Genomic DNA, 22,093 nt, shown 5'->3' with positions numbered 1-22,093 from the left:
AAAAACCTTGACTTAAAAAAAAAAAAAAAAAAAAAAGGAAGGAAGGAAGGAAGGAAAGAAAAAAGGAAGGAAGAAAGGAAAGAAAAAGGAAGGAAGGATGGAAGGAAGGAAGGAAGGAAGAAAGAAGGTGGCACAGACAACTTAGGGACAAATGACATCTAAATTCGTGGCACAGGTTGAAAGAAAGCACAGTTCATTAGGTCATGTTTCCCTATGGCATGCTGGGAAGACTGATAGTATCCCCCATCCCTGATGCCTCTAAGGTTTGTATTCACAACAGAGCCCAGAGATGGGGTTGGCTCCATGCCTATCACTTATCCAGCAAAGGGTACCTTAAAAGAACCCATGAGGATACCCTCAATACATATCACTGTATTTCTTTTCTTGTTCTGGAAACAAGGTCTCACTGTGTAGCTCTGGTAGCCTGGAACTTGCTATGTAGACCAGGCTGGCCTTGAACTCATAGAGATCTGCCTGCCTCTGCCTCCTAAGTTCTGGGATTAAAGGTGTGCGCCACCACACCCAGCCTAAACCTCATCGTATGTCTGATGTAGATGTAGCTAAACTTCCTGCCCATGGAGGAGGAAGAACATGCTAGCCCTGTCTCTGACAGTGCAGCCAAGAGCCCCAGCACGTTTCTGTGTAAGTGATAACATGTATCCAACCCCTAAGAAATGCAGAACTCACAAGATTTGCAGATAAACTTTTAATTTAATTATCCTGATAATATTAGAACATATTAGCACATATGTATACATATTCGCCCCATCTCACAGGTGAGAAAAGTGAGGCACAGAGGTTTACACCTTGTCAGAGATCACAGGCAGACTACATAGTGCCAGAGACAGAAGCACCATGTAGGCCAAGGCTGTCCTCTCAAAGACAAAGACTGTGCCATCGCCACCATATACTCTGCCTCTCAAGCTCACCTTAGTTCCACCAGGCTGGGCAGGAGGGTAAGTACTTGGTAGTCATACCCTCTGGGCTAGACACTACAGAAATATCTATATCCTTCAGTTTCAGACGAGCCCAGTAAAAGGAAGAGCTACTCACTGTCCACACTGGGAAAATGACTAGAGATGCTAAATGTCTGCTAAAGCCAGAGAAAGAGTGGAACTGAAATCCAAGGCCAGCCTGAGCTCTGCCCACTAGGTATTCCATCATCCAGTATAGGAAACCAAAGAGAAAGGAGACCAGGAGGGAGGAAGGAAGTGAAAAGGTGGGGTAAGGAGGCTGGAGCAGGGCTCCCAGAGTCTTCCTCAGGCCTGACAGCTGCTTCTGGCTTTCTTAGAGTCCACAGGGAACCTTCAGACCTTCCCTTAGGGTTGCCTGGCTATGGAGGGGAACCAGAGACTGATGATTCAAAGCTCCCTAGAAACCAGCCACTCTGCTGCTCCCAGGCGCTAGTGCCAAGGCCTTAGGCTGGGTTGCTGGTGGAACTAGATGTTATGGTAGTTTTCATCAATACACCTGTGCTTGTTGCAAGAGACCTGGGCAGGACGAGGAGCACTGTCAACAGAGTATGATATCTCCTGATCTTCAAGCTTGGGCCAACAGGGATGAGGCTGGTGGGGATACCTCCTTAGGAGCACACAGCATGAAATCCTATACTGCCATGTGGGCAGGTCAGAAGTAGTGGCAGTAATCCAGTGCCCCAAAGCTAAAGACCAGAAGAGGTCATGAACTAGGATGGAAAGAATGTCTCCCCTACTCCACAGTGGGTGGAGCCTCGGTGCACCTCCCACCCAGATAGCTCAGTGGACCTCCCCATCTCTAAGTTCCCAACTCAGCCTCCAGCAGCCCAAGCCTAGAGAACATGCTTGGCAGGACTGAACAAGTGAGTGGCACACAGCTGAGGCTTCAGTGGGCCAGGTGCCTACTACGGTACACCATCACTGCCAGGAATGCAGCCAAAAGTGTACTGGCTGCCCCAAGCCACTTAGCCCAGGGTATTGAACTGACACAAAGCTCTTCCTCTTCTGGGGGATCCTGGGTGGCTAGTGCCCCAGGGCTTCCTGCCAGGAGGTTAGCACTGGGGTCCTCAGCCACCTGGATCCTAAAGGACAAATACTCATTCTCCTCTGGACCATGATTGGGTTCTGAGTTCAAGGAGCTGCTAGGGCTGATGGCAAGGTCCATAGAGCAGCCTGAGAATGGCTCGTCCACCTGGGACACCAACACACCTGGCTTGCTCATCTCTGGCATGGAGTGCAAGCTCTCAGGTCCGGGCAGGCTGCCTCTAGTGATGACCGTGGTTGCTGGAGGCTCTAGGGTCTCCTGGAAACACAAGGAGAGTGTTAGAAGGGGTTCAGGTTAACAGGGAGACAAGCTAGGTTATGTGGTCAGGGCATGAACTAGCCTCCCACAATAGCCAAGACCACCCTCTCTTGGGGATTCAACACATCAGTGATACATATACAGCTGGAGGTGACCAAGACCCTGCAGTGACCTTCCAGGGCAGCCTTTCCCCCTCACTGAGCTACTGTGAGTATCACTGCTAAGGAGCCCTTGCTGGAGTGTGACCCATCTTGTACTACCTGGGCCTGAGAGCCACAAGACAGCCACAAGATCCCAAGGCTTGTGAACTTGGTTCCTTCAGGTGAACAGCTGTAAGACTGGGAAGTGGCTAGAGGGGTTACTGGGTTGGAGTAACTGCTCCAAGCTGGATGCTTGAGACCACGGTCCAATGAACAGGGCACATGAGCCACCATGATCCATTCCTCACTACTTATCTACAAAATGCTACTGCTGAGCTTACTGCTGAGCTCCAAATGAGTTAATACACATGTCAGTGGGGGTGGTCCCATGCCCCAGCCTGCTGAAGGTCCATGCTTAGAAGCTCTTATGACTATCATTCCTCCTGGAGAACAAGGGGTAAGGGCTGGATGAGGCTGTCCCAGTATCTTGAAGAACCAGACCAGAGACAGCACAGAGGAGACCAAAAGGGTCTGAGGGCAGGGCAGAGGACCAGCTTGTCTTGGCAAAGAGAACCGAGTGACTATTAGGAGGAACAAAAACTCACCTTGGGCCGGGCAGTGGTGGCGCACGCCTTTAATCCCAGCACTCGGGAGGCAGAGGCAGAGGCAGAGGCAGGCGGATCTCTGTGAGCTCGAAGCTAGCCTGGGCTACCGAGCGAGATCCAGGAAAGGCACAAAGCTACACAGAGAAACCCTGTCTTGGGGAAGAAAAAACCCCTCACCTTGGCTCGGTTGCTGCTCCTGTTGGGTGGCATTATGTTGGCAGGTGCTTTGGCCACACTAGCAGGCACTTTGGATGGCACTGTGCCAGTATATGCCGAGTTGATGGGTAACTTTGATGGTGCTGTATTGGTGGGCACAGTAGAGGGCACTGAAGCAGTGGACTTTGTACTGATGGGCAACCTGGAGGACACTTTGGAAGACATGGTAGTCACGGGCACCACTTTGGTAGAAGGCGGCACTGAGCTGGTGGTCACAGAATTGGTGGGTTCTTCCCCATCAGTGCTGGGACAGGTGGCAGCCTTGGCCTGGTCACCAGCTCCCTTTGTAAAAGTCAATCCAGTAGAAGAGGAAGATAAGGAGGTATCAGGAGATGGAACCGATGCCGTGACCCCGGGCACGTGGCTTGTCCGAAGAGCAGGACGTGGTAGGGGCTTAAAGGAAACAGTTGGAGACACAGGTCCATGGGATGGTATGGGAAGGGAGTCAACACCTACAGGTAAGGAGACAAAAACAGAAACAAACCCAAAGGACTGTTTTACATTGAGGACTAGAGAAGGGTGCCCATGCCCTTGGTTACACTGTCCCTACCACATCCGGTTTCCCAATTTCCTATTCATGGAGAAGACTCTTGCCCTCAGCCCTGGACACAGAGCCCTAGTCTGTCCTATCACCAAAATAAAATGGCCTCTACCTTCTTTCACACCCAAAAGCTTGATGCTCATTATAAGTTATTCCTTTTTCCTTACACCCTGGACACTTGCCTCTTCTCCGACTTCTGCCTCTTCTGCCTTGTCCTGGGCATAAGCATTAGTGTCCTGAGACATTCCCCTCACTGCTGTTCCCTGCTGCCTTCTAGCAGGAGCAGTCCTGAATCACGAAAGGGGATAGCAGGATGGCTCAACAGAACTACTAACACAGTCAATTGAACCACAGGCATCCGCCCCGAGGAATAAGGACCTCGTAGTCCCAGAAAGGGAGCTTGATCTGGGGAAACCAGAAATAGGTGGTAACTGCACATAAGGGTGATGACATCAGACTCTTCACAGACCTCTCAGGATACACATGCCAAGGCTGACAAAGATCAGAAGTGATGTCTGATGTCTCCCCATAAACCTAATAGAAAATCTCCTGGTACCTGTGATCACAACATGCTACAAATGAAGTGCCCTTTACCCCCATGGTTCACACAGTATTTCCTGATAAACGTCTTGTGACCAGCTGACGTGACAGAGCACAGTGACTGGCTGCATGGGGATGAAAGAAGTCAGGCGCGCTAAGACGATTTCCCCCAACCTTTAACTGTTCACACAGGATTCTAGGGCACTGAGGGCTGACCAGGCACCAATGACAAACAGAACAGTTAGGAAAGTGGAGGTGAGCCATTGTAGCCTGGAAAGCCAGAGTGGACAGACTATAGTCCTGAGGGGGAGCACTGGGTTCTGACCCCTGACTGACTCATCTGGAGTTGAAACACTTTAGTGATTTACTGATATCTTGGTTACTATTTTTTTTAAAGGTTTATTTATTTATTATGTATACAGAAGAGGGCGCCAGATCTCATTACAGATGGTTGTGAGCCACCATGTGGGTGCTGGGAATTGAACTCAGGACCTCTGGAAGAGCAGTCGGTGCTCTTAACCGCTGAGCCATCTCTCCAGCCCTGGTTACTTTTCTATTGCTGTGACAACACCATGACCAAGACAACTACCTCATAAAAGAAATCACTTCATGTGGGGCTCACGGTTCCAGGGGGTTAGGTTAGAGTCCGTGACCAACACGGTGAGGAGCATGGCAGCAGGCAGGCAGGCATGGCATTGGAGCAGTAGCTGAGGGATTACATCTGATCCACAAGAGCTTGTGCAGAGTGGTGTTTAAGAGCTCCCTTGCCGGGCAGTGGTGGCAGCACACGCCTTTAATCCCAGCACTCTGGAGGCAGAGGCAGGCGGATCTCTGTGAGTTCGAGGCCAGCCTAGGCTACCGAGCAAGATCCAGGACCAAAACTACACAGAAAAACCCTGTCTCAAAAAAGAAAAAAGAGAACAAGAGCTCCTTTATCAGCTAGTCCTATGCTATCTGTCCCGTCTTCAGGCCCTGGACAATTGCTACCAGGTCCTTTTACCTGAGTGCAGAAACAGCCCTAACTCTCTCTCTCATGCAGGAATGTAAGGCAATACACACCTATACAGCAATCACACTTTCCAATGTGATTTTGCCAGTTTCTCCATTCTCAGAATCTGGGCTGGCCTCATAATTTATTTTGACCACAGATTAAAGCAGGGTAAGACCAGTTTTGAGCCTATGCCTCACAGCTCTGCCTCTCTTTTACCCAGAGCCTTGCCCAGATGCCATGAGTTGGGCTTGTGTGCTAGAGGATGAGAGAATGAAGAAGCCCCAGCCAATGGGTAGTAGCAGAATAAATGCACATGTCAGGGAATACCTGAGAGGATATCAAGACAGAAGACCTACCCAGCTGAGCCATGTGCTAACAAATGACTGCAATTTAAGCTGCTGCTACTCCACTTACAGACACAGACACAGTCTCACACACACTCTGAAGTGAATACCCTTTATTCCTACCCTGCATCCTGTCCAAAAAAGGCCAAGGGATAACTGTAACCCTAACCTTCACTTGAAAGGTCTAAGAGACCCTGTAATAGCACATTCTATGCATACTTGCTGTATAGGTGCCACTCAGTTCTGGTTCTTGACCCTGCTGCTCTCTGGAGGGCTGAGAGCTCACAGTTTGCAGGTTAGGTGAGGGCATCAAAGAGCCACCAGACGTCCTCGGGATGGCCCCAAAGCTGGCCTGTGGGGCTTGCTCTGAATTCTGCAATAGAGGAAATGGTAATAAAGCAGTTGCTTCTCCCAAGAGCTGACAAAGAGCGGCAGATATTTTTGGGACATCTCCTTCTGGCCTCAGCTCCTGTTCCCAGGATCCCGGGAACCCTTGCCTTGCTTCTGGCCATAGATAACCTTCACACACCGGGGGTAGCTCATCAATAATATACTTGCCTATTATAAGTCTTGAGTCCCTAGAATCTATTTGGTTTTGTTGTTGCTGTTACTGTTTTTGTTCTGTTTGGAGATAGGGTCTTATGTATCTCACTCTAGCCTTGAACTCACTATGTAGGTAAGGATAACTCCTGATCTGTCTGCCTCTACTTCCTGAGTGTTAGGCTTATAGTCGTGTGTCATCATGCCCAGTTTATATAGTATTGGAAATTGAACTCAGGGTTGTATTTATGTTAGACAAGAACTCTACCAACTGAGAGCTACATCCCAGCCTTCCAGTATGGCTTCAAGTGCTTTAAAAAAACAAAAAAAAACATGCACTGCCCAAGTTCCCTATCCATGTGCCTGTGTCTGGCTCTATAGCCACTGCACAAAGCTCTTTCCAGCAGTTTCTGCAGATTTCATGGCTTCAGACCCACAGTTTGGGGTCTCTTCTAAACCCCATGGCTGACTCACTTTGTCTCAATAGAACTAGCTATCTCTCTCTCATACCTGACTTTACTGCTGACAATTAAGAGCCCTGTCACCTTCACCCCAACTTCCTAATATTTATCACCTCCCTCATATTCCAATCTCCTTACCCTCCAGTCTTTTACTCAGCTCAACATGTCACATGACCATCACAAAGACCTCGAAACCATGGCCTCCTAGTTAGCTGATGACAGAGTGCCGAGGTGGCCACAGGCCTGGCCAGCAGTCGGGTAGCTAGTGAGGGGACCCTAATATTCTTAGCAGAGAGGCATGATTTTCAAGAGGTAGGGAGAGGCTTCTGGAAGGCTGGGTGGGCAGAAGTGGGCAGGCAGGCAGCACACAAAAGCAGGGACTTGAAGTAGACTGTGAGAACCTACCTCTCCTGGGGACTTTGGTGGCTGGGTGTCCTGGACAGGCCTAGGGTAGCCTGTTTTCCCCTGGTAGTCACTGTCAGAGATGCTGTGGCCTGGAGCACGTGCAGAAGGTCCTGGAGCTGCAGAAGGATTTGCTGGAGACTCCAGTGGGGCTGAGGAGCGGAGTGAAGTCCCTAAAGGACAAAGATATGGTGATGTCCAGAAAGAATCAGAATTATCCTGGTACTAGAAGAGGCCTGGAAGCTTTGGGATGTCTAGTCTCCCTTAAATAACTCCAGAAGCTGACCAGATGTGGGATGAGTTCTTTAGAGGTGATAAGCATCACTGAGGAGGGGGCAGGAGGGAGAGGAGCTGGAGAAGACAGGAAAGGTGGCAAGGAACATGGACATGAGCCCAGCCACACTCCTCTCTATCCCAAGGCTTTCTCCTCACTGCTGTCATCCCCAACTGACCCTTGCCACGGCCCATCTCTGACCCTGCCATAGTCATTTCTATCTGAGAGAGCACTGTTGACTTCCATGAATGAAGAGACCCACTTGGAAAGAAGAGAGGAAAAGAGAAAGAAAAGCAAACATGGTGTGTTCAAGATTGGCTTGATTTTTCTTCCTGGATCTTCTCTTCAGGCCCAACTACCAACCACCCCACCCCCTGTCACATGACTTGGCAGGGTCATTAAGAGGAACTAAGGAGCAACTGGGAAGCGAGGTGTTGGGGTTGGAAACCTGGATGTTCTCAGAGAAACTGTGGGGTGGAAAAGAGAAATGAAGAGTGGGTGAGTGATTGGGTGTAGACTACACTCTACACTGTAGAGAAAGGAGGAGTGGGTGAGTGATCGGGTATAGACTACACTCTACACCGTAGAGAAAGGAGGAGTGGGTGAGTGATCGGGTGTAGACTACACTCTACACTGTAGAGAAATGAACAGTGGGTGAGTGATCGGGTGTAGACTACACTCTACACCGTAGAGAAAGGAGGAGTGGGTGAGTGATCGGGGGTAGACTACACTCTACACCGTAGAGAAAGGAGGAGTGGGTGAGTGATCGGGTGTAGACTACACTCTACACCGTAGAGAAAGGAGGAGTGGGTGAGTGATTGGGGGTAGACTACACTCTACACCATAGAGAAAGGAGGAGTGGGTGAGTGATTGGGGGTAGACTACACTCTACACCGTAGAGAAAGGAGGAGTGGGTGAGTGATCGGGTGTAGACTACACTCTACACCGTAGAGAAAGGAGGAGTGGGTGAGTGATTGGGGGTAGACTACACTCTACACCGTAGAGAAAGGAGGCAGGGGAGAAAGCAAGGACCAAGAAGGGAGGCAAACATCAGAGCTACAAAACTGACAGCAGGTGCCTTGTGCTGGGCATAGGGGAGGTATGCCCAGCTAAGCACTCAACGGGCATCACCCTGTGCTGTCTATCTACTACAGCCACCATGAGGGGTGCGGCCATTAGCCCACTGTGACAGACAAGAAATTAAGGGATATGGCCAAAGGGACATAGCTAGTGAGTGGCTCAGCTGGATTAAACCCAGGTATATCCTATGATGGAGCATAATGGAGATAGAAAGTCAGGAGGTTATTATATGTAATTTTAAAAAAGAAGAAGAAGAAAGGCAGGAAGTACAAGGCAAAGGAAGAGGGAGATTGCAAGCCAGAGGAACAGGCAGGGGCCCAGGCAGGAGACTAGGGTAGGATGCTCACCAGGAGGCAGGTAGCTCTGATAAACTCGAGTCACTTGCTCAGCTAGCCCAGGCAGCTCGCAGATCTTCAGTGCATGGATGAAGCACTGTACCCAGCCAACGCGGCGCTGGAGCTTGTTGAAGAGTTCCCAGAGTGTGTCCTGGTTCCCCAGTTGCTTGTAGGAAGCCCGCAGTCGGTCCTGGAAGACAGCACAGCCACCCTACTCAGGTCGCATGGCCTAGCCAAGGGGACACTAAGAAAGCCACGAGGGGCCGGCGGCAGCGACGGCGCACGCCTTTAACCCCAGCACTCGGGAGGCAGAGCCAGTGGGATTTCTGTGAGTTCGAGGCCAGCCTGGTCTCCAAAGCAAGTTCCAGGAAAGGCGTAAAGCTACACAGAGAAACCCTGTCTCAAAAAACAAACAAAAACAACAACAACAAAAAAAAACCAAAAAAGCAAACAACCGAAAAAACAAACAACCGAAAAACAAAAAAAACTAAGAGAGCCACAAGGGGAAGGCAGCTATGCCTAAAACTGGGTGAGAGGCAGAGCAAGGCCAGGGTGGTAGCCCAAGCATGGAGTGTGGAGGAGGAACAGTAAACAACCATGCACACGTGCTGCCAGGAAGGGCTATGGCCATGTCTAGGTTTGCAGTCGTCCCCGCTAAGGTCATCTCTGCTTTACAGACGCGGTGGCAGAGGTTGAGCAGAAGCAAAGCAGCAAGGGGTGGGGCTGACCTTGAGTCGGGCAAAGAGAAGGGTGACTGAGTTGGAAAGGAAAAGGGGCCCATCAGCAATGGGATGAAAAGCAGGGCAGAGAAGAAAAGGGAGGGGACCAAGAGTGGGAAGCAAGGCCCTGAGAGTACTGGGGAATTCTAGAAATATGGCAGCAGCTGCAGTATTTCCATTCACTGGATTCCCACTTGAAAACGATCAACCAGCTTGCAGTCCCAACGTTAGGGAGGCTGAAGGAGGAGGATTATGGGTTTGAAACCGGACTGGGCTATATTGTAAAAGCATGTCTGAAGAAGAAAAAGAAAGGAAGGAGGAAAGAGGAAAGGGAGGGAGAGGAGGAGGAAGAAGAAAAGGAAGAGGAAGACTTGGCAAAGGACTAGGAGGAAGAGGAGAAGAAAAGAAAAACAAGGGACAATCCATAGAAACATTTACTGCAAACTAGATGGCAGGGCGTCCTGACGAACGCCCAGCACAAGGTGAGGCCAGTACGCTCTCTAACTGTCCAGACCTGCACTGCAACAGTATTTGCACAGGAAACAACGGTACTCCTGAGACACCCAGAAACGGGAGACCCCAACAGCACACAGGCAGTTGCTGGAAGCACCAAAGCCCATGCCATCTGAGAAGAACCAGAATATAAACCACTGCACTAGCTGGTGAGTGCAGGAGCCCATAGTAAGTCCTGGCAAGACACCGGTAGAGTCCTCAGAACTGACACTCCAGACTCTATCCCAAGATAAGGTGCGATGAGCGAATGAATCAAAACAAGATCCAAGGACAAGCAAGGAGAAGGTTCTGAAAAACAGGGAGCCAGAGCCTGGGAACCTGCTGATCTGGTGCCATGTTCTTGAGTACAACGTCAAGAATGAAGGGAGATCAACGAGTTAGGAAAGCTACTGTGAATACGCTTGATCGTAAAGTCAGAAAAGCAGGGCAGGCAGCAGCCTCAGAGGCCCTGGTCTGGGAGAAGGGCTGGGACAGGCTGAACGTGGATGGCACAGCCCTGTGCCCAATGCTCTGGCCAGCTGTGGCGTCCCTGGCTCACCTGGTCACTGGCTGTGAGGCAGGGCAGGTAAGGCAGGATCTCCAAAACGTCAAGACAGCAAAACTTGCTGTGGTTGTCGCGGATATACTTATAGGTCTTGTCCTCAGCAAATGTCATGGCTGCTCAGCTTCTGGAGTAGACTCCGGCCCTAGGAAGGGTGGGATGCACTGAGAGAGATGGACTGGAAGAGATAACACAGGGCAATTCTTTCTCAGGTTCTAGAATCTTTGCCTTTTTAACTTTCACTTCTTTCTTTTTTTTAAAGTTTTCTTTCATTAATTTAAGAAATGATGTGTATGTGCATGGGTATGAGTGTGGGTGTGGGTGTGTGCAATGGGGAAGGTGCCTGGGGAGACCAGTAGAGGGCACTGGAACCCCTGGAGTTACAGGCAGTACGCTGCCAGACATGGGTGCTGGGATTTGAACTCTGGTCCTCTGAACAGCAGTGCACTCTCCTAACTGCTGAGCCACCTCTCCAGGCCTAATCTTTCATTTCTTTAAACAGCTTGATATGACTGACTGTATCTAGAAGCTCTCAAAAAATTCCCTTAAAAGTGAATTGATGAGCAGAGAGCTATCCGTCTAGGGCCCACTTCTGCCTTTTGGGTTTAATCATTTTCTAAGGGTTTGGTATCATTTGTGGCATTAGCTGCTAAGATTGTGGAAGGTACTGGATCCCCTCTGTCTCTAAGGAAGGACAATACAAGAGTCACATATAAATGCTGCTTCTTTGGGGCATACTGAAAACAAGCAAAAGGAGCTTCCAATATGATGACAGGACAATTCTACTGTAAAGATGGAGAAAATGCAGCACCAAGAAATCGGGGGGCTCACTAGCTACTTGAAGACCAAATAACTAAGGGCTCTCAGATCCGATTGTTTCTGGATCATGACGCAGGCCCACCAGTTTGCCATATACACATATGTGTGTTCTCATGGGAGAAAACTGAGTTCACTACACTGAAGTCACTTTATGGCTCAGGGCAAATTACTAACCATTTCCATAAAATGGTTTGGAGAGGGGCTGGAGAGATGGTTTGGTGGTTTAATGGAAAAGAGAACTTCCTTGAGAACACCGATGAAGAGATGGATTAGATCAGTAGTTCTCAACCTTCCTACCACTACAACCCTTTAACACAGTTCCTCATGTTGTGGTGACCCCCCCAACCATTATGATATAGATATGATAGGACGAAACACTAGCTACACCATAACATTACTTTCGTTGCTACTTCATAACTGCAATTTTGCTACTTTTATGAATCATAATGAATATCTGTTTTCTGATGGTCTTGGCAACCCCTGTGAAAGGGTCTTTCGGAGAACCACTAGTTTAGATGGGTTAGTAGAAAAGAGCACTTGCTGCTTTTCCAGAGGACCTGAGTTCAAGTCTTAGCACTACATCTGGTAGCTCAAAACTGCCCATAATTCTAGTTCCAGGAGAATCTGACTCTCTCTTCTAGTCTGCACACACTTGGTATACACCCAGACAGACATACACATAAATTTCTAAAAAATGGTTCAAAGAGCTTTGCAACACAGTAGCTCAGGCATATACGCTTAAATTTTTTAAAATATTCATTTTTCAAATTATTTATGCATATGGGTATTTTGCCTGCTTGTATGTTTACACACCATTTTTGAGCTTGGTGTCCATGGAGGCCAGAAGGTACATCGTATTCCCTGGAACTGGAGTTACAGTTGTGAATGGCCATGTGGATGCTGGGAATCAAACCCAGGTCCTGTGGAAAAGCAGTCAGTGCTCTTACCCCTGAGCCATCTCTCCAGCCCCAAGGTTTATTTATATTTTATGTTCATGGGTGTTTTGCCTGAATGTATGTCTGTGCATCATGTGCCTACAGAGGCCAGCATCCAATCCCCTAGAACTGAGTTACAAATGGTTGTGGGTACTAGGACTCAAACCTGGATCTTCTGGAAAAGCAGCCAGTGTTCTTAACCACAGAGCCTTCCTCCCAGCCCCCTTAAGCTTAAATTTTTTAAATAAGCCACTTTTAAATTCTTACTCATTTATTATTATATGTATATGATGGGTATGTGAATGTGTATACACACATGTCACAAGCACACATACAAAAATCAGAGAATCGGGCGGTGGTGGCGCACACCTGTAATCCCAGCACTCGGGAGGCAGAGGCAGGCGGCGGATCTTTGTGAGTTCGAGGCCAGCCTGGTCTACAGAGCGAGATCCAGGAAAGGCGCAAAGCTACACAGAGAAACCCTGTCTCAAAAAACCAAAAAGGAAAAAAAGAAAATCAGAGAACAACTTTTGTGAGTTGATCTTCTCCTTCCATTTTGGGTTCCAGGGCTTGAACTCAGGTCACGGGGCTGACACAGCAAGCTCTTTTACCTGCTGAGACATTTCACTGGCCCTAAATTTAAACATTTAAAGTACCTTAAATGCAAGCCAGCATGACTTAGTTATGCAGCACCACAACCTGCAATTCCACATGTCTCTTTTCCGCCTGCCCCAGCAGGGCTAAGAGGGACATGGTCTGTGCCCTCCACACCCAATCTGTGGCCTACTGGAGTGGAACTGCTCATGGCTCAGTTGGCACGTAGCTAGATGACAAGTCCAGAAAGCAATTCTGAGTATGAAGAAAGGAAAAGGAGACGAGGGGACAGAACTCCAGGAGGAAAACACCCTGCTTGAACTGAGGCGACCAAGGAAGGCAGAAGGCAAAGCAGATGCAGGTTCTAAGATGTGTGTTTCTCTTCACACACCCCAAGTCCTCAGAGCTTGGGGTGTGTGAAGAGAAAGTAAGTGAGTGAAGTAGTTTAGAAAGCTAAGGGGGCGGAGGTCAAGGTCAAAGAGGGGGCTTACGGGTAAGGGGTTGTAGGAAGGACTCTGGGTTTTATTTGGTGTGAACCAGGGAATCACTGGAAAGTGGAAGCTCTGACTTGGCACTGCAGAGCTCTCTGGAGGTTCCAAGGACTTTGGGAAGCCCAGGATGGAAGGAGGGTGACAAGGGTGACAAGTCAGGAGACCAAGTGGGGGGTGATGATGGGTGTGGCCAGAATGGCCACCACAGAGGTGGGGGAAAGAATCAAACACTGTTTCTGGGGAGCTGGGGCAAGGAAGGTGCCATTTACCACACTAGGAAAGTCAGGGAAGAGCCATGGAAAGATGGCACCTCAGACCTCCATTTTGACAGGTTCAACATGTTGGATTACAAGAGGATTGTTCAAAAGAGAAGAAGGAAGGAGGGGAAGAGGTAACCAAGTGATCTTTATTGAATATGAGGCCTCTGGGAGACAGCGGAGCTGCTGCAGGAGCAGGCCCCTGCCACCTGGGAGATGAAGCACCAGTTCTGCCTAGTGGCCTCAGCCCCTGGTCACCACCTTCAGGCTAACTACCAAAAGCTACATTCCTACAAAGAGCTATAGTTTGAAGGTCAGGAGATCAGGGAAGCAAGATTAGGGCCTGTGGGGCCTTCAGGAGATGAAAAAGAACAGCTCTGTGGAGGATAGGCTGATGAAACCCTTCCCCCTCTTTCCCAGGTCACCTAGAAAGATACAATGAGACAATCTCATATCAGCAATTTCTGCAGTGCAGCCACAACACTGAATGCACAGAAGGGCGGCATGGAGCCCCACCAAAAGCAAAGGAAGCTCACATTTGATCATTTCTTGAAGGGCCACTGCTTCCAGGAGCAGCCTGCGGTCCTTCCAGGACGTCCTTTGACACAATCACAAGTGAGAAGGAAGTGATACTCTGCTGTGCAGCTGATGGTGTGGGACTTGAACCCAGACTTTTGGCCATGGACTAACAGAGCAGAGAAGCCCCAGCAGCAGGAGAACCACAAAGTCCATCTTTATGCCAAGGTCACTGCCCAGGGACCGGACTTGAGGGTGAGAAGATTCCACGTTTAGGCTCTTTGAAAACATAAAAATCTCCCAGACAAAGCTGGCATTAATGCTGCCCTCACTGACATTCACTTGAGTTCTGAGATCAAGGCCAAATGCCCTTCAAGTTTCTGAAGCTTCGCATTATCCAAAGAAGATTTGTTTTGTTTTGTTGTCCCTCCTTTTCCTAAAACTTCTTCACCATCTCAGAGAAAAGGAGATGGCAGGGCTGTCCTGGACACAGCAAAGCTTCCGACCTGGCTCCCACAGAGCTTCTGACAGAGTCACGGAAAGAAATACCCACACTCCCCAGGGACAGGTCTCCTGGCCTCAAACTAGAATCCTGGCGGGATCCAGGTCTCCAAGAGCGGGGAGGCTGTTCTGAACAGGTGTCACTGTCCACAACTGTCCAGACCGGGGATCAGGACGCAGTCCGGACTGGCTGGCCTACTCCCTGGCACAACTGCCACAGGTCATTGAGCGCGGCCATGCCTCGCTCGAGTCACCAGGGCCAGGGAGAAGCAGGAGGCACTCCAAGGTTCTTCCTGTCCAGCCTGGGCAAACGCTCTGCACCACCTACCTGCTCACTAAGTGTGCTGGATGCGGCTGGAGGAACTCCCAGGGTCCCGAATCCCTGTGGGGCGGGCGGCGCTCTCCCATAATCCCGTTCTGGAGCCTCCCGGACCCCGCGTGCCCAAGCCCGGGGCGCTCCTGTGGACACCGAGCCAAGGCCCCCTCCTTGAAGGGTGTTGCTGAGCACTGAGCCCTGAGAACCCACTTCCCGGCTGCAAACTTACCGAGAGGAAACCAGACTAGGCAAGAGGTTGACCCGCCTGCAACCCTGCGGAAGCCTCCCCGATGAAGAGGGCGGGGCGGGGCGGGGCGAGCCGCGCGGCCATTGGCCAGGGCGTAGGGAGGAGCGAGGGAGGGGTGGGGCCGGAAGCTCGGCCATTGGCTGGGCAGGGCCTGGACGGGATGGGTAGAAAGCGTTGCTGTTGGCTGGGCAGGAAGGGGCCCCTGGATGAGCTCCATACTGGATGAGTTTCGTGAGCCTCTGGTCTGGCTGCAAGTGCTTCGTAGGCCTTGCTTGGCGACCCGTCTGGTTCCCTGTAGAGGCGTGAAGGGAGCAGGTCATTTTCTCCCTGCTTGGTCTAGAGCAGTTTCTAGGGGAAATCCAGAAGGCGTTCTTGGATTGTGTCCCACGCTCCTCAAGCAAAGCACTCTTCTAGCCCTGGAGGAGAGAGGGTCTCCAGCGCTTGGCACGCAGTACTCCATAAAGATGGGATGTCAGGCAGATGTCACAGGGGTGTGAGTGCCTAGCCAGGCGACATGAGTGGGGACCGTGGGAATATGATGCAGCAGGACCTTGAGATATGCACCCGTGTCTGATGGCTTAGAACCGCTTGTAACTCCAGGACTAGGGTGACCCAGCACCTTTGACCTCTACTGGCACCTGTACTCAAGGTACACATACCCAGGTATTTAAAACCAAGATTAAAATACTTTTTAAGACTACATCCACTAGAAAAGATTCTAGTGGCTTTCTTCATAATAAGCAAATTATGAAACCAATTCAAATGTCCATCAATAAAATGAATGGGCAGATTGTGACTAGTGCACAGCAGTCAAAGGTCACAACTTCTTGATGCACGAACAGGGATAAGATCTCACCATAGTGGAATAGGTGGTGTGGCTAAATGGTGCTCAGCTAACAGAGACAAGATAATGCATGCTTTGTGCCTTCCAGTCACATGTTTCAACAAGAAGTAAAAACTAATGTACTGTAGCGGTATTTGCTCTACCCATGACCCAGGGCTATAGGGCCTGAAGGAGTGGGTGTTTCTGGCCCTTGTACACGACCTCTTAAAGAGAAAGAGAACAGGGTCACATGGTCTCTTCTTCCTTTCATTTACTTTTTTTTAAATCCTGGCATGATTGAACTCCAGATGACCTGGGAATTAAACCTGGTTCCTCTGGAACATCAGTCAGCGCTCTTAACCGCTGAGTCACCTCTCTCCTTCTCTAAACCCAAGCATGTTGCTAAAAGAAAATTTAGGAAATTCTGTCTCATATTGGAAGAGCCGACTGGTCTGAGACAGAAGAAAACCAATAATCTAGGGACCATTGTTGTCAGGATTCTATTTCTTTCCATGCTTGTCCTTGGTTTCAGGGAATCCTTCCTCAAATGTCATGTCATCCTAAAATCCAAACTTTCCATTTTGATATTAATAATGTTCAAGTTTTCCACAGTGAAAAATAAGTCTTTTCAATAGCAATCTCTGAAGTCTACAGAAAGAAGATGGGGCCCCACAACAACAACTCGACTTGGTCCAGAAAGATGCCATTGTACCTAAGAACATTACTCAATGGTCAGCCTTGGACTGATAATTCTTCAGGACAGTTCCAAGATGAGATGGTCCATCATACTACACTTCTAGTCAGAATCTCACAGTCTTACCCATTTTCTGAGACTGGCTGTAGACTCTACAGCGAGTCCTATTGAGACCTAACTACCTCAGCTTTCTTACAGGACCCCAAAGAGATATTTTTGCCCCCTAAACAGCAGGAAGCCAGTCTAAGAAAATGACACCCCTCTCCCGAAGGTTTCATTTTTCTCAGGGTTATGGATGGATGGTTATGGGGTTGGGGTGGAACAATTAAATTTAGACTCAGTATTCTTCTTTAGAAAAGAAAAAGGGGAATGGATAGGTATAGTATAGTAAGGTAGATTATTGTATCTACTAGTAAACTGATTTAGCAAACTATCAGCCTTGGATAATTTGCACTGATATGGATTCTTGTACATTTGATACAAATATAAACTATTCTTATATTCTTTTTTTGTCTTTTTTTTTCCAGAGCTGAGGACCGAACCACTGAGCTAAATCCCCAACCCCTCTTATATTCTTATTTAAGATAATTTGTATATTAATACAAATACAAAACTATATTTGTTGTATTGTACATATATTTCTACTCCTGTTTGAAATATTTTATATATTGATACAAATGTGAAATTATATTTGTCATACTATATGTATGTTCTACCTTTGTTTGGGATATTTTGTATATTGATACATATTAAGGATATTGTTGTCATATCGCATATTGCATTATACATTTCTACCTCTGTTTAAGATGTTTTGTCTATTGTCACAATCTTGAGGTCATTGTCCTTACATGGTACATCTGCTTACAGACTGTTTACCTTGTTATGTGAAGCCTTAGTCCTTAAGTTATTTCAGTAGAGAAGACTTACTGAACTACAGTCACTCATACTTGTTTCTATAGTTACGTTAGTGAGGTTATCCAGTCTTACAGAAACATAGGTCAGATGGACAGGTAATCTTCAAACACTTCATAGACCTAGAGAATATGGCATTTAAATGTTTTGATAACTTAGAATTCTGCTGATGGGAGACATGATTGCTCCTGGCAGCACCGATCTGATCCTAGGAGAATGTTGGGCTTCTAAGACATTTCCGTAGCTAGGGGAGTGGCCAGGAATTCCCACATTCCAGATTCTTTGCTTATTATAAAAAAGGTGGGTGAACAGGAATAGGGGCTCTGTGTCTCCTGAAAGCTGCTTCTACGTGACTTGGTGGGCATCAGTTGCCTCTTGCAGGGGTAGGGAAGGGGGCTTCTGAGGTAGCAGGGTGTCCTGGAGGATTGTTGTCTGCTGCTGTGGAGCCATCTGACAAGGTGCTTGTCCAGGTGAATTCAAGCTGGCTCTGGAGCTCACTGACCCGCCCAGGTGGATTCTTTGGATTGTTACTGTTCCTTACTGCCTGGGTATACTCGATGACCCTTGGACTCCAGCTCTATGGTGATCTAACCTGGGCTGCTGGTGTTGTGCAGAACAGTCTGGCAGCCAGGTAAATGTAAAAAGCTGGCAGTCATAGATCGAAGAAACCTCAGTACAGGGTCCCGGACGCAGAGCACTGGGAGAGCCTGCTCTGTCGCAGCACCAATGTTGGTTTTAATGCGGCGGTACAGTGTTATCCATTAAGCAGCGCTGTTACTGTACAAGCTCACCAACTCCTCAGCCTGACAGAGCTCGAGTTCCTATCTGAAAGGATGAATGGTGCTGGTTGGTCGGCTGAAGAGTTACGGGCCATGGTTATCAGACTTAGAAGGGGCTTTATTAGAGAGAAGAGGGGGCGGAAGGGAGAAGCCAGGCCTGGCAGAGGTGGGGAAGAGAGGCAGAGCAGACAGCAGAGAGGAAACAGAAAAGGTTTGATAACCATTCTTATTGTATATAGTTTGCATTAATTTTAGAACCTTCTTATTTAGGCAAAGGTGGGGGGGAATGTAGTGGTATTTGCTCTGTCCATGAGTTTGGGCTATTGGGCTCAAAGGAGGCGGTGCTTCTTGCCATTGTACATGACCTCTTAAACGTACTGAAGAAGAAATCATATTAGTTACCTCGGCATGCCTAGAGGGTAGAAATATCTTATAGCTGGTTGTAGGTGCTGAGTACAAGCTTGAGCATATCAACAGGAGCTGGTGAGCTGGCTCAGCAGGTAAAGGCACTTTGCTGCCAAGCTTGATGATCTGAGTGTGATCCATGTAATCTACATGAGGGAAGGAGGATCAATTCCCAAAAGCATTGGCAGCTATCCCTCCCAATAAATGGAAAACACACACACACACACACACACACACACACACACACACACACAAATTGAAAAAATGCATCAATTTTTTTTTCTTTTTTTGGTTTTTCAAGACAGAGTTTCTCTGTGTAGTTTTGGTGCCTGTCCTGGATCTCGCTCTGTAGACCAGGTTGGTTGGCCTCCAACTCACAGAGATCCACCTGGCTCTGAGTGCTGGGATTAAAGGCATGCGCCACCACCACCCAGCTCTCAATGACATTCTTAATGTCACACTTTCCTATCTAGCACAGTTTTTAAAGAGAAGCCTAAGGGATTCTGTGGAGATCACTGAGGTTAGAGCCGCTGCCAAAAAGAATTAGTTATGTGACAAAAATTCTGGAACTCTGAGATTTTATTACTGTTTGTCTTAGTTAGAATTCCTATTGCTATAACAAGAGCCTGTAACATGGCAATTTAATTGAGGACTGACTGGCTTACGGTTCAGAGGTTTAGTCCATTATCCTTATGGCAGGAAGCATGGCAGAGTGCTGTCAGACGTGGCGCTGGAGAGAAGCTGAGAATTCTTTCTACGTCTGGATCCTCAGGCAGCAGGAAGGGAGAGTGAGCCACTGGGCTTAGGTTGAGTTTTAAAACCCAAGTCCACCCCTGGTGACGCACTTCCTCCAGCAAGGCCACACCTCCTAATAGGCCACGCCCTGCGAGCCTACGGGGCCATTTTCATTCAGACCACTGCACTGTTCTTGGTAGTTGTGTAGATAGTTCACAACTGCCAGCATGAGCAAGTCACACATTAGTTTGATTCCTGGGACCAGCATGGTGGAAGATTCCCCATGGCTGTCTTCCGATCTCCACAACTGTCCCCTTGACTATAAAACAAATTTGAAAATGTAAAAAGCAGCCGGGCGGTGGTGGTGCACGCCTCTAATCCCAGCACTGGGGAGGCAGAGGCAGACAGATCTCTGTGAGTTTGAGTCCAGCCTGGTCTACAGAGTGAGATCCAGGATAGGCTGCATTTTTTTTAAAGGTGAGTATTGGTGATTTAATCTTGCTGCAAACAACCATGACCTCTTATCTAATTCTTGCAAAAAAGAGCATCAGGCCTATAAGGACTCCCTTCTAGAGTGGTTATAGATAGCCCTGTCCTTGCTGGACTTCAAAGGGCATCAAAACAATCCAGCTTCCTGGCCTGCCTGTCACCTGTCAACAGCTCTTAAAAATCTAGAGGCCGGCGGTGGTGGCGCATGCCTTTAATCCTAGCACTTGGGAGGCAGAGGCAGGCAAATCTTTGTGAGTTCGAGGCCAGCCTGGTCTACAGAGCAAGATCCAGGAAAGGCACAATGCTACACAGAGAAACCCTGTCTCAAAAAAAAAAAAAAAAAAATCTAGAAAAGGGACAATGTCATGCCTCTGGCATTCTGAGCCCTACTGGCCACATTTCAAATGTGAAATCCATCTGGGTATTGGCCACTGAGGTACAGAACATTTCTATCTAAGACTGGATAGCACTGGTCTACAGAATAACTTCAAAAACATTCAGGTCATGTGATACAGCCTCTGACCCCAGCACTTAGGTTGAGGCAGAGGCAAGAACATCCGAAGTCGGAAGTCAGCCTGGCTGCACAGCAAGACCTTGTCTCAAAAAGAAAGGGGAAAAAAGAAAGAATAGGGGCTGGAGAGATGGCTCAGAGGTTAAGAGCACTGGCTGTTCTTCCAGAGGTCCTGAGTTCAATTCCCAGCAACCACACAGTGGCTCACAGCTATCTGTATTGAGATCTGGTGCCCTCTTCTGGCCTGTAGGCTGAACACTCACTATATACATAATTAATAAATAAATCTTAAAAAAAAAAAAGAAAGAATAACATCAAGGTCATGAAAGTTAGGGAAGAGCAGAGAACTATTCCAGACTAAAGGAGAACAGAGTGGTATGATAACTGAAGGCGAGGTGCCATCCTAGGCCAGGTCCCCAAACACAGGAAAGGACACCAGTGAGACAAAGGTGAGATCTGTGCCGAGCTTTTGGACGTGAATGGCTCTATCGTGTGACTGTTCTGTTCTGCTCTGACTGATGCACGGCAGTTGTACAAGACGCACTTGTGTTACGTGGAAACTGTAAATCTGAAATTCTTTCAAAATGATAAAGTAAGATAAAATGAACAGTTTATGGACTCTGGTTATTTGTATTGCTTTGTTTTATTGCTTGTTCTATTCCCCTATTTCATAGCCACAATTCATTTTTGTCCAGGTCAGGGCTCCATGAAGACTGAGCCCACTATGACGTCTCAACAATAATCAGCTTATGTTTTCCTGAGAGAGCAGTGGTTAGGCCCAGAGACAGTGACCAAGGGCTTCAAAGGGGCAATACCCACATGCCTCAGTCCTTCAGGGAACTCTCCTAGACCGAAAAATAAAATTATCCATGACTTTACAACTTCATACCAAACAATGTTTTCATTCAAATGATGACTTTGTTTGTTTGTTTGTTTGAGACAGGGTTTTTCTGTGTAGCCCTGACTGTCCTGTACAGAACTCATTCTGTAGACCAGGCTGGCCTCAAACTCACAGAGATCTCCCTGCCTCTGCCTCTCAAGTTCTGGGATTAAAGGCGTGCGCCACCACCGGCCCGGCTCATTTATTATTTTTTTAAACACAGTGTGGCTCAGGTATGAACTGTGGTGGAAAAGCATGGCCCTTGGATGGTAACTTAAGTTCTAATGCCTCACTACAGCTAGATCTATTTTATAGTTAAAAGGCAAATGGGGAGACATTCCTTATGCCCAGGTTTCCTTCTCCTTAAGGGACAACACCAACTTCTATAAAGGCTACCAACTGGATCCTAATTCAGAACGTTTATTCCTCTGGACAAGTCTACTGTAGCCCTTATATACTTGACATCAATTCAAAATTCATGAGAGGGAGCTAGAGCAATGGCTCAGGGGTTCAGAGTACCGACTGCTCTTCTAGAAGACCTAAATTCAATGCCCAGCATCTACATGGTGGATCATAACCATCTATGACTCCCGTTTCAGAGAATCCCATACCCTCTTCTGGTCTCTGTGGGCAGCAGGCACACAAGTATCATGCAGATATACACGCAGGT

The 22,093-nt window shown here is 48.2% G+C and overlaps 1 protein-coding gene across 5 annotated transcripts; it reads right to left on the bottom strand.

Moving 5' to 3' along the window:
• Positions 1–663: 663 nt before the first annotated feature.
• On the bottom strand, positions 664–15,245 carry Mavs (mitochondrial antiviral signaling protein). Of its 5 annotated transcripts, none has more exons than XM_036186285.1 (7): positions 14,961–15,019; positions 10,517–10,664; positions 8,759–8,936; positions 7,061–7,230; positions 5,874–6,027; positions 3,200–3,690; positions 664–2,277 (listed from the first exon to the last, which is right to left on the bottom strand). In XM_036186285.1, the coding sequence occupies exons 2-7, from the start codon at positions 10,631–10,633 to the stop codon at positions 1,861–1,863; spliced, it is 1,527 nt and encodes a 508-aa protein (XP_036042178.1). In that variant the 5' UTR covers positions 10,634–10,664; positions 14,961–15,019; the 3' UTR covers positions 664–1,860. The 5 variants fall into 5 exon arrangements, with proteins under 5 accessions (XP_036042178.1, XP_036042173.1, XP_036042175.1 ...); XM_036186280.1 differs by lacking the exon at positions 14,961–15,019 and adding an exon at positions 15,178–15,245 and having other exon boundaries at positions 665–2,277; positions 10,517–10,697; XM_036186282.1 differs by lacking the exon at positions 14,961–15,019 and adding an exon at positions 15,178–15,245 and having other exon boundaries at positions 665–2,277.
• Between the last annotated feature and the right edge of the window lie 6,848 nt (positions 15,246–22,093).

The sequence above is a fragment of the Onychomys torridus genome, chromosome 4 (genome assembly GCF_903995425.1).
Source record: "Onychomys torridus chromosome 4, mOncTor1.1, whole genome shotgun sequence".
NCBI classification, from domain to species: domain Eukaryota; kingdom Metazoa; phylum Chordata; class Mammalia; order Rodentia; family Cricetidae; genus Onychomys; species Onychomys torridus.
This window is presented reverse-complemented; position numbering and strand designations above follow the sequence as displayed.

Coding starts and splice junctions, on each gene's coding strand:
- Mavs (XM_036186280.1), bottom strand. CDS start 10,633: ATGACATTTGCTGAGGACAAGACCTATAAGTATATCCGCGACAACCAC. Junction 8,937..10,516: donor GCCTCACAGCCAGTGACCAG/GTGAGCCAGGGA, acceptor GCTGTCTTCCAG/GACCGACTGCGGGCTTCCTA. Junction 6,028..7,060: donor CACCAAAGTCCCCAGGAGAG/GTAGGTTCTCAC, acceptor CCTCTATTGCAG/AATTCAGAGCAAGCCCCACA.